This window comes from Cydia strobilella, chromosome 9 (genome assembly GCF_947568885.1).
Source record: "Cydia strobilella chromosome 9, ilCydStro3.1, whole genome shotgun sequence".
Lineage (NCBI taxonomy): Eukaryota > Metazoa > Arthropoda > Insecta > Lepidoptera > Tortricidae > Cydia > Cydia strobilella.
This window is the reverse complement of record NC_086049.1, coordinates 10,853,065-10,870,210: the sequence shown is the minus strand read 5'-3', so window position 1 is coordinate 10,870,210 and position 17,146 is coordinate 10,853,065. Positions and strand designations below refer to the sequence as shown.

Here is a 17,146-nt window from a genome sequence, read left to right as displayed (position 1 = left end):
TCCGAAAAGTGAACATGCATGGCGATAGTTTATGATGACTATAAAAAAAAGATATATTATTTTATCTTTTTGTTTAATTGTCACTACACCTTTTAAACTATTTTAACAACTAATTAAGGTAAATACAATTATAGTTTACAGTTTTAATATTAGGGTATATAATCCAATAACGTTATTTAATTAGAGTTTTGAATGATTCACGGTTAGTTTCACTATAAGTCTACGTTATTTAATATTTAAATTAATTTATTTTACATTATTAATTAATATCTAATAAAATTTAATTTAATTTTTGTATAACCGCAACTGTTTGAATAGGTCTTCTGGTTGGCAGGCAGAACAACAACAAAAATTTCAATGTTTAAACTAGATGTGATAAGTTTAATAGCTATATACATATTATATGTATGTACAAAAACACGTAGTTATTTATCTGAAAACTGATGATAAACTTGAACATACCCAACACCCCTGAAGGGTTCGAAGTTCATTCCCGTAATAAACGGGGTTGGTTTATAAAAAACAGATGTTAAAATAACATAATTTTGTTCATAAAATAAGATGTTGCCTCGGTCTGCCATTCGCCCATTCGGCTACCTATTTTGGTTCTAGGTAAATACCTAGAACCTCTTGATATGAAAAAAACTAGTATTTTATTTACACATATATATTCTGTAAAGAAACTACCACATTCCAGTTTAAACTAAACTTTAACTTGTGTTTTTTTACCTTGCTCTGAACTTGCTTGGATTTACTATGCCTTTGTAACAATTTTTAAAATACCAATTTTATTAAAATATTCATAATACTGTTTAACTCTAGTCATGCTACAGAATATTTTCAAATAAAATTGAGTACTAGGGCCGGGTAAAAAATGAACAGTTTTTAGAATTATTTATATTGTTGTTTTTTTAATATTACTTCTTGTCCTTCCTATTTTAGGGTTTATTTTTATAATTTCTTAGTATTTCAAATAATTATTTATTTATTTCGAAATTGCAAAAAGTTGCACACGAAAAACATAAAATAAATAGCCAAGATAACTTAATCGTTAAGTAGAACGAAATCTTAACACACTTACCTACACTATCCCTATCGATTTACGATATGTTTCCTAGTTAGTTTGGTTATCCTGTATAACCAATTTAATTTTGTGGCGGTTTAAAGTTTGTGTTCAATCAAAGTGGTTTTCCAACTATCAGGGTAAGAACAGTTTTATAGATCAAGCTATAAGATTTAGAGTGTTTATTATGACGGGTTTTTTACAACCATACACAACGGGAATTAATCTCGTGTTTACATTATTCCTGGGTTTATTACAAACACCGTTAATCCCGATACACGTGGGAGATTGTAATACTTAATGCTTTTATGGCACCGCTTTTGGAAATATTTATTTAAAAGCATTAACTACTGTTTAGGATGTTCTTTGTGAATGCTCGTGAGCGGCCATTTTGTTTGATATTCATCTAATTATATTGTACCGTATATCTACACTTAAAAGTAGCTTATTGATATTATATCAACGTAAAGGTGCATTACGGGAGCTATCCGTAGCTACGGTAGCTGCCTGTAGTTTTTTGCTTTTACTTACCACTTAGATTACGCTCCCTCTGCATTGCCATGGCACATTACTTTAAAAAACTTTGTTCCCGCCCTCTTGCGAATGTCTGTAAGCCCTTAAGCAGTCAAATTTAGATTGACACAGTATTGCTTTTGTTCTAATCAAAGAGAAGTTCTGATAAAATCGACCTGTCTTAGCTGTCATTTTAGTTTAGTTTGCGTATCTGCCGCATGGCGCTAGTTATAATCTTTGGCATAATGTACGGCCAAGCTGAGTTCGGCCGGATATAACAGCTGTACGTAATAATAGTGTCTATTGTAATAAGTATTTTTAACTTATCACTGTCTCTGTCTTTTGTATGTTATATTATATATTAATTTTGTTGTTTTTCTTGTTACCTGTCGTGATTGTTTCACCGAATGGTCTCACCGGAAGATCAGCACTGGAAGTCGCCAGCAACATGCTGAGGTGAGACCATTTCGTGGCACTTTTTCTTTTATTTATGTTTCTCTGTTCTGTATAACTCTATTTGTGTGTGCTAACAAATAAATTATTTCTATTCTATTCTATTCTATTCTATTCTATTCTATCCCGTACAAAGGTATTTTATTTCGTATATTATAAGTATAAGTACCAAAATTTTTTCAATTTAAAGTGGATAATTATTTTAATGAGCAGTGTTCTGACAGAAAATAAAGGGGCCCACTGACTATCAGTCCGCCGGACGATATCGGCCTGTCAGTTAAAACAAAAATTTGACAGTTCCGAACAACTGACAGGCCGATATCGTCCGGCGGACTGATAGTCAGTGGGCCCCTTAAAATCGTATACCTACCTAAATATCTTTAGAAAATTCGTGCTTCTCATATTTATAAAAGTATTTTTTCGATACCAGAAAATCACAAAAACTCAGGCAATATTTGAACAGGAATTTTGACGAACGACTTATACAAATTGTAAATATACTTGAGTTACGTGGGAATAATAACCTACACAATATTATAATTATTATTTGAATAGATTTGACGCTCTGACGAGACGATAATGTCATAAATGTACACGAAACATCTGAATTTATTTCACATATTGATAGGTCCGTGAGTTATTTTTTATTTAGAGAAAAATAATACAGTACCGGCCAATAATATATCACCTCCATGTTTTTACGGTATAACTTTTTTTATATTTGTGAGTGATTTTCACCTCACTGCTTTAGGTACTCTAGACTAGTAGTATTCCTTTGTACGAGCGATCAGAAAAATTGGCCTAATATAATGGTTTTTTCATAGAATTTTTTTAGTAATATGATTATCCTATTGTAATTCACAGTATTTTATTGCAGTATTCATCCTATTTTTGTATAAAATGACTAGTATAAAATGTGCATTCTACAAACTAACCTATATTTTTACTCTACACAAGGTTATACAAAAACACTCAAAGGAGATATATTATTGGCCGGTACTGTACATAGTAAAAATTTGAATTGGTCTTGTTTTTTCTAAAAATAGAAGATCAATTTGACGTCTATAATTATAGTTCACGTTATTTCGCTACTTCTGGTATATCTTCTTTAATTAATTTTATGTGTTAGTACCTAACACCGTGAAAGATATAAAATTAAAACTACTAAAGAATTGTAAAACATTTCTAACTCAAAAATTCTACAAAAACTTGAGCAGCTTGATTGACTTACCAAAGCAGAGCTACCGGCATTATCTCGAGATAAAAACATTTACAAGCGCAACTGTTCAGAGCTTAGGGCACAAGAGCCGCTTAAACAACGGGTCATTAAGGGGAAGTGATCTATTTATAGCGTGTGCTCGTATTTCATAGCCGACGAGAGGCGTAATAGGGCGCACGTGGTGCGGACGATTTTGTGAGCGACGCGCGACATGAGCGGCAGCGGGAGCGGATTCTAATACGTTAGTGTGGCGTTAGTCAATTAATTTACCTACAGTAAGAAAAATTAAACTGCACTTTTTATTATGTAACGATTTTTTAGGGTTCCGTACCCAAAGGGTAAAAACGGGACCCTATTACTAAGACTCCGCTGTCCGTCTGTCCGTCCGTCTGTCTATCACCAGGCTGTATCTCATGAACCGTGATAGCTAGACAGTTGAAATTTTCACAGATGATGTATTTCTGTTGCCGCTATAACAACAAATACTAAAAACAGAATAATATAAATATTGAAATGGGGCTCCCATACAACAAACGTGATTTTTTTGCTGTTTTTTCCCCTGATGGTACGGAACCCTTTGTGCGCGAGTCCGACTCGCACTTGGCCGGCTTTTCCAAATTGGTGTTAGGGCTACAAAACTAAAGACAACTTAATTCTATTTGACAAAACTCAAATAAAAATATGTATATATCTAAAAAAAATATTTAATACGAGTAGGTATTCGTTTTATTTAAACATGAACGTAAAGTGGTGTTCAATAGAAATAGCAAAATAATGTAAACAAACTAATTTACCTTCAATGCTTTGTAATAACGCACTTTTTCAGGACAATAATGATTTTATTTACAGTTTATATACTTACATCTTTTATTTCTATTAATTATCAGTCAAAATGTACCTATGTTAATTATTAATATTTCAATGAAAATATTTTTTGTAAAAATGTTAGCAGGTTATATGACTTATATGTCAAATGCTAACAAAATCTGTCATGTTTGTTTACATTATTTGAAATTTCTATTGAACTCCTCTTTAAAGTAAGCCCCGCCCCATAAAACATTATTTTTGATTACAATATTAATTTGTATTCTGCTTGTACACGTGGTGTCCACATATTTACACCATATCACAAATCAAAGGTAGTTAATAAAAATATAAAAAAACATAACTTACAATTACTTATTGAATATAATATATCAAACATGGAATGTCGAGTAATTTATTTTACCAATAATTAATTTAATTATAACAAATTGATGGTAAATTTTATATATATTGTCTTTGTTTATGTTACTGTACATTTATTGTAAGTACTCGTATGTGAGGTGTGCACTAAAGAGTATTGTATTGTATGTATTAACAACTTATATACAGCTCAGTCCGCCTAATGCTTAATAAGGATGCATCATTGAACCATACCAATACTTTGAAATTGGTTATTGAAGTACCAGCTCTAAAACGAGGATGGATCCATAGAGATAGCAACAGAACCCACTTGACTTTTATCGGGGTTTCAGTTTTTTTACGTCCTGGCACAAACGCTTGTTTACACAAATGTATGTTTGGTTTTCGTCCCTCCGGTCTTTTTTTATTAACGCTGTAGGCGTGATGTCCATCGCTTAGGTATAAAAGATATTTCCTACACCCAATATTAGCTTGCTTTTACAGTTTCAGTATACCGGATGTGGCTTGTAATACGAAAAGTTATTGAACTAGTGTCACCGTTTGAGGAGTACAATCTATGCTTTATTTATTTGCTCGTGTTACAGGCCACTGATTTAACAATTTGTTACGGTTTTGATCTTGTAGGTATACGACCTTGAAGATCGGTCACGCTGATTTGTGCATGCGAAACGAAGTGAAAGTCGTGTGTGAGATGCGCGCTAATCACCAAGACGATCGTCAAAGTCGTATCAACACCAGTTCAAATCCATAACAAAGTGTTGAATGAGAATCGACCTCCTAGTCCATGTGGCAGTGTAATATAGTCGTATACGTATACGTGTATGACAGGGTTTCGTTTTTGCCATAGTGGATACGGAACTCTATTTATTATATATATATATGGGAGGTAAACATTAAACATTAGCGCCTACAATTCCATATGTACCGTCTTTTTCTACTGCCAGACTATATACTTTATAAGAGAGAAATTGGAAATCTACGTCATGGTGAAATAATGGAACGTCAATATTTGATTTGTTTACATCAATTATTATACTTTTAGATATAGTATAAATAAACGTACATTTGTAGACCAAGAGCAAATAAAAAAAGGTATTAAAACTTTCACGAACTCGAAATACAAATTTAAATTGGACCACTCCTAAAACAAAAGCGTAACTTTTTTAAACACCAAACCTTTCAGAATCTTGTACCAAAACCGCGAGCATCTGTCTCGTGGTTAACATGCAGCCCTTAAGGGGAAACTCCATAATGAGAGGTGAGCTTGATGAAGACACGGTTAGCGGGCCATTTATCTTTGTCACATAAATATAGGATGACAGTTTTGTAGCGCCATTTCGGGTCCAATAGGGAAACGCATTTAAAACGCAGGATGGGCTTCGATTAAAAGGGAGATGTTTGCTGAATGAATTAAGTTTGTTTCTATTATTATTATCTTATATTACATTGATGGCGGCCACTGTGGCATCCTTGAATAGTTTAGATTCTTGACAGTTGTAAATGTGCAAGAGACTTCTAATATTTGTAAATCATGAAAAGGAGGGGTTTTAGCTTACTTTATCACACGTTGATTTTTGTCCGTAGGGATTAAAAATAATTAGACTTATTGAAGCCACCACTATTACGCTGATCCAATTGTACCATAATATAGCCGTTTGGACCAAGCCAAAGCGAAATGAAACCTGTGTCCCCACAGGGATGTTTACCGGCTCTCATATTCGGTGGAAACCTATTTTGGGGCTAGGTGCTTTTGTTTAGTCCATTTAGTAATTGACGCGTTTTAGTTCAAATTTACTGACAATAGTGCATAACAACAAGGGCCGACAAATAAGAGATTATCAGTTGTGGGTTAAATATTATGAGGGAAGCATTTAGTAACACAAGGCAGGCAATCCCTGTTTAAGGCGATTACCACACTGGACTTCGGAGCGCGAGCGGCGTCCAGTACTGCGGTTTTCAACTGAACTGTTATGTAGAATCTTGATTTTTATGCAAAATCCACATGATATTACACACTGGCTCCGGCTCTCCGTGCGAAGGTGCGAATCGCACGACGGTGTGATAACCGCCTAAAGAGATGTACTATGCGCAATATCTTATAATGCATGAAAACAATTTATTTAGTCAATGCGGTCTATTAACAAGAAGAAAATGACAGTATGTGCGCACATGCTTGAGAAAACTTATTTAAGCGGTGTGTACCTACTCCTTCCTGCGGGGCTAAGATGGACGGCTGCCTATCATTTGTCACCATACCTGTCACGCTCTAACAAGTACGTAATGCGAAAGTGACGCATGATATGACAAGTGACAAAAACGCGACCATGATACCCGTAATTTGATAACCTCAGACAAAATAGATATTTTTTTTAGGATGGTCTAATATAGGTAAATAAATACAATTTTACTAAGAATGGTAAGCAATATGTCGCGGTATAGCTAAAATTTGAAGTTCTACAATGATTATAGGTATAGCTATTTGATGCCCTGGCTTACAAATCTGCTTATCTTTCTTTGCGATTGTCATTTTTGGTCTCTTTCTATCATTATGCATTGGCGAGCTCCTAATTAATACTTATATAGAAGAAATTTTGAACACGCATTTCTATTACGATGGACAAAGAGCTCCCCTCTTCTAAAGCACTCATCCCTGTAGAGTGGATAAAAATATCTGACACAACTATATATGTATGTCGAGCTTTAGGACGCCTCAAATAATGTGGAGAACATAAATGTCGTTTATATTTAGATTGCCAGTAGGTAGTCATTGAACGATAAAATCGAGAATCATAATTTAAATCTGACGACGACTGGTCTGGCCTAGTGGGTAGTGACCCTGCCTGTGAAGCCGAGATATTTGTTCCTGAGTCTTGGGTGTTTTCTATGTATTTGTATATTATGTATGTCGGCGGCAGATCGTAAAACCGGGCATATCGAGATATTTCTAGGCATATCATGAAACGCCGCCATTTCACGATCTGACTAGCGACTACCGGCCATATCGTTCAAACCTCAACGTTTGACGATTTGCCCGGCGACGTTTAGGCATATCAAATAAGTAGGGTGTGATATTCCTAGGCAGATCATGAAACGCCGGCATTTCGTGATCTGACTAGCGACAACTAGCCATATCGTGCAATCTTCAAGGGTTTTAAGTGGAAATTATAAATTAGAATTATATTGTATTAAGCGACTATATTTTACGGTTTTACAACAAAACAAAATGGAAAACAGCTTAATCACATATGATTTGTTTATTAGTTTATTATTTGTTAAGTTGACAATTGGACCTTAACATGATGCCGTAGATAAACTAACAGTTAAACTCGATCAGCTGATGCTTTTCCGCCATTTTGCCGCAAACCAAACTGCGAAATCGCCGTGAAGGGGTGATATTCTTAGGCAGATCATGAAACGCCGGCATTTCATGATCTGCCTAGCGACCACCAGCCATATCATGCAAACCTCACGGGATGATATTCCTAGGCAGATCATGAAACGCCGGCATTTCTTGATCTGCCTAGCGACCACTAGCCATATCGTGCAAACTTCTAGTTGTGATATTCCTAGGCAGATCATAAAACGCCGGCATTTCGTGATCTGCCTAGCGATCACCAGCCATATCGTGCAAACCTCACGGGGTGATATTCCTAGGCAGATCATGAAACGCCGGCATTTCATGATCTGCCTAGCGACCACTAGCCAAATCATGCAAACTTCAAGGTGTGATATTTCTAGGCAGATCATGAAAGTTTCAAGTGGAAAGATAAATATCAATTATAAATTAGAATTATATCGTATTAAGCGACTATATTTTACGGTTTTACAACAAAACAAAATGTAAAAACAGCTAAATCACATATGATTTGTTTATTTGTTTATTATTATTTAAGTTGACAATTGTACCTTAACATGATGCCGTAGATAAACTATAACGGCTAGTGGTCGCTAGGCAGATCATGAAACGCCGGCATTTCGTGATCTGCCTAGGAATATCACGCCTTCACAGCGATTTCGCAGTTTGGTTTGCGGCAAAATGGCGGAAAAGCATCAGCTGATCGAGTTTAACTGTTAGTTTATCTACGGCATCATATGTGATTTAGCTGTTTTTCCATTTTGTTTTGTTGTAAAACCGTAAAATATAGTCGCTTAATACGATATAATTCTAATTTATAATTGATATTTATCTTTCCACTAGAAACCCTTGAAGATTTCACGATATGGCTAGTTGTCGCTAGTCAGATCACGAAATGCCGGCGTTTCATGTTATTTTACGATGCGCCCGGTATGAAGCTAGGAATATCAACGAATGCAATTGGTATGATCGATCTGCCGCCTCTTTTATTAGGCAGATCGTGATATGCCTGGGTTATTCTTAATCAGATCGTGAAATGGCGGCGTTTCATGATATGCCTAGGAATATCTCGATATGCCCGATTTTACGATCTGCCGCCGACATGTATATCGTTGTCTGAGTACCCGCAACACAAGCCTTCTTGAGCTTACTGTGGGACTTAGTCAATATGTGTAAAAAATGTCCTATAATATTTATTTATTTATTTAAATCTTTTAATAAATCGTCTTTACTAGGTCTAGAGTCTGGACTGGTCTGGACTGACAAATCTAATCTTTTCCTTTTTTCGAACTACTAAACCGGATAATGGAGATGTATTTGAAATACTAAGTAGAGAATTAAGTAGAGAATTAAATCTTCTCGGGTCCGTGGTGTAGGGTTGGAGCCGGCATAGTTTATTTTTATCGCGTATATATATATATCTTTACTTGAAAAATAATTATAGTGTATAACTAGCCTTATGAACCGATTTTGCATGTACAACCAGCCTTAAAGTTTGTAGTCTATGATTGTTCATTATTTTAGTATGTGGGTATTTTTGCATTTTGTAATTTTTCCTCAGTCACCCGTTGACCACGAACGCTGTAAAGAGTTCGAAACGTCGGGATGTATTATAAATTCAATATACGCGATATAATCCGTTTTCATAGTTTTATTACTAAGTAGAGACCTAGAGACTTCACTTTCCTGTAATGTCGAATATAGTTTTATAGTTATTAGTTATGGCTATGTGTATTCACATTTTGATTTTTATTTTTATTGTATATCGTTTTTGTCAGAAGATTTCTAGTGCTTTATTTCATGCATGGAGTTAAATTATTATAACTGTAAGTACAGTCAAATGGGCTGGCATCAGTAATGAAAGTATTATTTTTTTCAATTATTCCTAAGTAAATAAAATAAAAATATATAGGTAAGTACGTATTAACTATATAATTTAACGGTTAGCTGAAGGGTTGTTGAAACGCCAATTTAAATCAACAATAATTCCCGAACGATTGATAGTTAAGTTATTAATTCGATCATAACATGTGTCGCATATTTTACAAAAAATATCGTGCCTCTGATTCCCAATCAGAGGTAATTAATATTTTAATTGGTTGTATCCGTTATTCGACAAGTAGACGCGCGGTTTAATAATGATTTAATTTGGTAAATGCTTGTGATGCATTGCAATATCGACGAGAAAAAATTACCAACCGATAGTGACAGTAGGTAAATGAGGTCAAACATTTGGACAAAATATTCTGTTAATAAAATATTAGAGAGGGAGAGAGAGAGAGAGGGGGTGGTACTTACGTTAATTTGAATACGCGCTATTTTGAATAATCTGATTTCAATACTCTTACTTTCATTCCTCGACGTCCCAACTATATTGCAAATTTGATTTAAAAAATAATTAAACACTGTTAAAAAAATGTTGTCTAAATTGTTATTTACTACTATCTATTAAGCTCCGAAGGTTTGAACGAATAATTCAAGCTCAAACTCGTGAGGCTCACTAGTTGCTGCGAAAAAAAACAACGGGTTGCACTCCGGGAGTGCCGGCAGAAGTGAAAACTTGAATATTGTATTTTACCGCATAAATGATAGTACTTTTATACTGATAATTAAAGCAATCTGTGTAAAATTATTCCCTAACCATTCCAAAATATCAATCACTTCAACAATATTCATTTATTGCGCTATCGTATACAAACAACAATTTATATTACATTAAAAATTTAACACTTCAGAACTATTACAATTATTTAACATTAAAAAGTTTATCTCTCATAAAAATCAACTTCCATCCATAATTTCTATCAGGTCACGTGTCCGTCTTACGAATTTTCAATCTGTCGGTCACGTGACCTGTCGTGAAATCTGTCGCGAGTTAAAAAAAAATCCCTATTACAAAAAAGTGCACAGCGCCGCTAAAGAAGTTTTCACTTCAAAAATCCACTATCCTTTTGGCTCCAGCATCACAACAGCTTAAAAGTATGACATTATTTAGTCTTTGATTTCTATACGATTATTTGGGACTACTGGGACAAAGTAAGTCCAAATCATAATATTTGCATAAATTGTAATTTTTTCTCAGGCGAGACTCGGTCATGTGCTTTGGGTATCGACAAACACTAATGGTATTGACAACATTTTTGTCTGCAACAAATATTCGTAACTTCCGAGAGGTTTTCTTTTTCATTTTTACTATAATACAACTAGGTGTTATACAACGTAGGTATTACAACATCGTATGACAGGGAAAACATGATAGTATTGTTTTATTTTGTTGTCCCTGTCACACAATACGTCATATTACGTTGTAAAACAGCCAATATGGGAGCACCATTATTCAGACATCATGGTTTCAATAGCAGAGCCTGCGTAGCAAAAAATTTAGTCAAATTCGACTTGCGATATTTTATTAAAAGTTAAAAAATATTATAAATCAATTCTAGGTACATTTACATTAAGTACTCTTTCGTCGCACTCGATGGGTAAAATCAGTTTAATTCCCAAGGCACAGTGTGGGATTTTGCCTTAGTTGCGGACATCCTTGTTTTGTGGTTTTTGGATACACGATAACTAAAAACAGCTTCTATTACAACTCCCGTGGCTTTAACTATCATAGTTTATGAGATGTTCACAAAATCGAGAAAATGCCGGAGAAACAATAGAAACGCGGTTTTTGTTTTGTTGAAGCAGATAAAATAATGAATGCTCCATGATATGATAGATACTATTTAATAGCACCAATAAATATTAAAACATAAAAATAGCTTCTGTAGGCGTCAATTTATTAATTTTCATGATTTATAAAAAAAATGTTTCGGCAATTATTTACAAGGTCGCGGTTTTTTACTGTGCACATTTTAAGCAAGATAATAACTATTATCACAAAAAAATCAATACGATATACAATAAAGGAATACGGAAATATTAATTTTTAAAAAATTAAAGTCAGGGTTGTCACATACCGTCAAAAAGAATAAAAATGTTATTTCGGTTAATTCCAACTTTTGTCAATACCAAATAATAATTAGTAGAATCATGAGCGTTGTCTTAATTTAAACATCACATTTGTTTCGGCCAAAGCGTAGTGAATCTTAGATTTGGTGGTCATTGACCACAGTTGCGGATCACTTGATTTATTACAATCAAACTTCGATGAAGAATATTATGTGGAGTTGGGGGGTGAAATTTGAGATCAAATGTCACTTTTAATTTATGTTTTTCGTCCGAATGCAGGGACAACTAATGATGGAAACATTGGAAATACCGCACCAACAGTATTATCAGACGAACCTCGCCAAAAGTTTGCTGAAATGTATGGCATAGAAATGGGGCGGAAGACTTAGATACATACTACTATATCGGGAGCTCTATCCAGTGGATTACATATTGACGCAGAAAAATTTGGCGGATTTTGTAGTTCAGTTGCAGAAAAGTACGTAAAAACATGACTGCTTCTTCATGTCACTCACTTTACACAATAATTTAACACAATTAACGTTACCTTAACAAGAAAAGAAAAATTGTAGTGGAAAGGGAAAAAAATAATAAAGAAAACAATAAACATCAAATAATCAACTAAATCAGTAATTTTACTTACATCTCTTGTGACAACCCTATTTCCATAGAAATCGGATAAAAACAGGAACGAAATTTCTCCGAGTTCTTGAGAGGTAATTCAATACATATTTCACAGTTAAAAGGTACATTTATGTATTTAATTTTATGGTTAAAAAATTATGCGACAATTTCGTAGTTAATTAAATATTTACACTTTTCTGAAATTTATAAATTTATTAATATAACCTGTCCCTGTGCCTTCAGAGTCCTGCAACTTTCACAACTAGTGTATTTTGAACGTGCAATCATTATGTATTTAATTCGAAGTCGTAGTCAGTTTTCTTTTAGGAAATATCGATAAAAACGTTTTTATGAAGGTCGTTGACCTCTCAGAAAAATCGATAACCACGAAATTAAGTGAAATATTGCATAGAGTTTCTTAGGATGCCTTATTATAGCAAAACACATCATATTATAAAATAAAATAAGGATGTCCGCAACTATGTAAGGTAAAATCCCACAATGTGCAAGGTCGAAAAGTTGACGTCCATAACTGATTTCATCTAGCATGCACTTTTGACTAACCAGGTCACACCGTCGCGGTTTTTCCTTTTAATATTTATACTGGCACCATGTTGAGCGAGAGTCACACAGATTTCCCCCGGGTTATGCCTCGCCTGCGGCCCGTTAATTAGTTTTATGTTTTACGCGATTTTTATACGCAAAAAGCAAAACCTAGTGGATATTGATATCAACTGGATGCGTAGCCAAAATACTTATCGTTTAACCTCCATAGCGAACGAAACGCAACTGTCACTGTCGCACTAATATGGCAGAGTGATAGAGAGTAGAGAGACACAAAGCTTTTCTTTGTCGTAGCGCATGCGATTGTCACCTTGTCTAGGCACCCTGACTGGAGTAAAACTTTCGTTATTTGTGGTAACGTCCCAATATAAGACACGCAAATTCTGATGATCGATGATCAATTTGTTACTTAATGTTACAGTGTCGTGCAACGAGATAATATTTAGGTACTACTCGTAATTATTGCTTATTACTTTTGCTTGCTTAAAATATGTATATTTTATCTAACTGGCTAAGCCAACTAATCAAATTTCTAATCTAGCAGGGATTTTGAGGAGCAAAGAAGGGATTATCTGAGGTTGCATGGTTTTGCGTATGCAAAAGTGACTCTGTTAGCCCAACAAATTTCGATGGATGAATTAAAAGAATATAACAGCTGAATTTTCACATATCTTCATTCTTATGTATATGTAAGTAGGTAGATATTCCCAGTAATTTACCTACATCATAATATAGGCATTAATATGTAGGTAAACCTTGTTTATAATAACTAATGCAAATATATATAGATATATTATAAGCCAGTCAGTCATTGTGCATTGTTAATGTTCAAAAGCAAATGTGTTTTAGAAACTGTAACGGGATTTACGGGACACATCCTCCATAACAGGGTAAAATATATATTATATTAATGTATCCATTAGTAAATGGAATGGAAAATTTACAGGATAATTTAAAAATATGTCATATTATGTACAAAATGTAACCTCATTTAATTAAAATCTACCATAATACTAATTAATAACTAGCAACACAAGGGACATATTACATTATGAACCGGTAAAGATTGAGTTGCATGTAAATGAATTACATAATCAAAAATTTGAAAAAAAAAATTGTTATCAAAGAACTAATATTAATATAATTACCAAATCCAAACATAATAAAATAATAGTAGATTGTTAACCAAGGGGATGAAATGGTGCCTTTCACCCAAGTTAAATACTCTACTTTTCATTTCGAATACGAGGAGAGTAATGTACATGTGTGCATTTAATAAAACACGGCTAAGTATGTTTCAGTACTATTTATTGAGGGTACTTTTATTTAATAATTTAGGTAAAAATATCGTCATTAAAAAAAAAGTAAAAAAAGAGAAAAACGTACTGAAAAAGTACGGTGCTCTAGAGCAGAAACGTATAATTTTTTGCACACTTTTTAGAACAACAACGACCTACAAGCATGAGAAATGAAAAAATTTCAATGTTTTTCTGTGTAACTTACTCAACGAGGTACTCGGGTGAGTTTAAGCGGTTGTTTGAATTTCTGTGTCTGTGTTTAACAATTTAAATTTTATCATAAGCAGTGTTTTTAAGTTTTCGTAATATGCATATAGTTTAAAATTAATGTAAGGAAATTTGTGTGGCATTTGCTATAAGACATATTCAGAAAAATAAATCATCTTATCCTAAAAGTTAGTGTCACATAACCAAAGGTGGTAGTCAGGGGCAGCATTACCTACACAAAATAAATTAGTCTTTAAAAAAGAATCCATGCAAGCCTTATATATTGCCTTGTCTTGGGAGTTTCTTGGCTTCATTATATAAAATATAAATAGTTTTGAGTGCATTGTCTACTCTTAGCTACTATTTAAACTGTAAAATCGCTGCAAGCCTGATAAAATACTCGTTGATCTAAGCGAACGGAGCCATTATAAGAATGTTTAGCCTTATTATGTGTTTCCATCACATTCTCAGCAGCATACGATTCACCCATATAATCCCAGTTTATTTTATACACTTTTAACTTCCATATTGCGAAGAAACTGTCACCGACAGATAGTCCACCGTTTTCTGTACAAAATTTCAATAAAACGGAAACGCATAGAGTTAAAAGCATCGGTTTAAGTGAGGCACCTGTGATATCCTTTAGGAATACGACGCTCGAGTTTCAAGTCTCAAAATGAAATGTGTTCTCGGTTATTTTGACGCTGATTCGAATTTCATGGTGAAGGCAAGATATCCAGTGACGTTTTTATTTATTTACTTAAACTTTATTGCACGAGGATATATAACTGTGTACAAATGGCGGACTTAATGCCAAAGGGCATTCTCTACTAGTTAGCCATATAGGGCAAAACAAAAACACTAAGTTGGTGCAAGGAGAAACAAAATAAACAATCCAGTATAGAAAATTGACAAATATACCTATAGGTATACTTACTACATACTACATAGGTGTGTGTATGTGATTTGTTAGTTTCAAGCTATAAAGTTCTGCTCATTCAATATTTGGCAATTTCAACGAAATTTCTTAATTTATGCATTATTTTATTTATTTTTATAATATTTATACTAGTTTGTTGTTTGACAGTCAACTGAGAACTAGAACTCAAAAATTACCCCATGAGAATTGGGCCGCGAGCAACTTTAGTTTTAATTTTAACTTATTTTGTACTAGTTACGTAAGTACTTAATAAAATAATTAGAAAAAACTTTGTCAACGTATTTTTGGGCCACCCTATATTCCGGATATTCCGAAGCTGCATCAGACGACCCAGTGTAAAGAGTGTAAACAGGTCGTGGGCTCGCTACTGAAGTTTCTCAGCCGTTTAGGTACAAGTTTAACAACCGAACACAATCTTAAAGACGTTTACGCACTAAAATAAGCTATTAATTGAAGATATGTCTGCAGCTGTGTCTTTTATGTTTTTCAACGAAATGGCAATAAATCAGTCGTTCGGGGGCCGTTTTCTAGTATTGACCATGTAAGACGTAGGGGAATTTTTTGGTATAAGTTAAAGGACGTAGCGATTTACCAAGAACACCGAGCATCAAAATTTTGATTGAAGATTCGGATTTCGGATATGAAGTTAACTAAGCGTGAGTGTTGGTAGTTAAGCGTAGAAAGTTTTAGTAGGTAATTACTCCTACATAGGTAATTATGGTTTGCTAAATAAACTTTAATATTTTGAAATGCTCTTTTATCTCTCGACGAGATGAGAGATAGTGGATGGGAGTGACTATTATGATATTGTCTAACGACCGGTCTAGCCTAGTGGGTCACTACCCTGCCTGTGAAGCCGATGGTCCTGGGTTCGAGTACCGATAAGGGCATTTATTTGTGTGATGAGCACATATTTGTTCTTGAGTCATGAGTGTTTTCTATGTATTTAAGTATTTTTATATTATATATATCGTTGTCTGAGTACCCATAACACAAGCCTCCTTGGGCATACCGTGGGACTTAGTCAATCTGTGTAAGAATGTCCTATAATATTTATTTATTATCTTTTTATTTATTGTCGGCTTTATCGCGCTATATACACCGTCCATGTACAGCATTTGCAAATCTGCTTTTAATGCCTAAACAGATTCAGCGTAGACCAGTGTGTGCTCTGTCATTCATTTACGCTTGCGCTCATGCCTTTGTCGTGTTAGTAATAAAAACGTTTTGACGGGACGTGCGGGCAATACATTCCACTGACATTAATGTCGAGCCATCCCTCGTGTCTCCGTCAGGCTTTTTCTCTCTGGCGGCCGTAAAACGATCTCTTTGAGTGATTCCTCGGAATATAAATAATTTTGCTTACTATGGTTCACTTCAAAGCATGAATTGTGCTGTACAAGCGATTTCGTATTCATTGACGATGGAATTTTTCGAAGGGATTTTCTTTCTATGCCTAACTTTCTTATTCTTATTAAGATGTACTGTAAAAGTTTGCAACCTTTACAGCCTTTTGGTCAGTGACTGGCAACAGTTACTTATTTAAATTTAGAATCTGATCTCGCTGTCAGATGGAACGGGTGTGCTGGCCGGCATTCCAGAAGAGGCAGCCATTAAGACTAGTCTAATATTGTTACGTAGCTAACTTGTCTTGTGAGAAAAGAATAATAAATATATAAAAGTGCTATTAATTTTCTGTTAAATATGAACATGCATAATTTAGGTGAATGATTGTAAACCTAGTAAAGACATAACATCAAAACACAGCAAA

The 17,146-nt window shown here is 34.2% G+C and overlaps 2 protein-coding genes across 4 annotated transcripts in view; both read right to left on the bottom strand.

Annotated features, from left to right (window-relative positions):
- LOC134744271 (ecdysone oxidase-like) overlaps positions 1 to 17,146 on the bottom strand; it is a 299,205-nt gene that overhangs the window by 113,787 nt on the left and 168,272 nt on the right. The gene's annotated exons all lie outside the window — the stretch shown is intronic.
- Positions 1 to 17,146, bottom strand: part of LOC134744275 (protein eva-1 homolog C-like) — a 90,555-nt gene that overhangs the window by 43,968 nt on the left and 29,441 nt on the right. The window contains exon 1 of one of the 3 annotated variants that reach the window (XM_063678027.1): positions 3,261 to 3,476. The exons of 1 other annotated variant lie outside the window; for it this stretch is intronic. Coding sequence is in view for 1 of the 2 variants with exons in the window: in XM_063678026.1 (XP_063534096.1) it covers positions 1,595 to 1,625 (31 nt within the window). In the remaining variant the exon portion in view is untranslated. Of the gene's footprint in view, positions 1 to 1,594; positions 1,755 to 3,260; positions 3,477 to 17,146 lie in introns of those variants that run through there. One more of the 3 variants, XM_063678026.1, reaches the window with a different exon arrangement.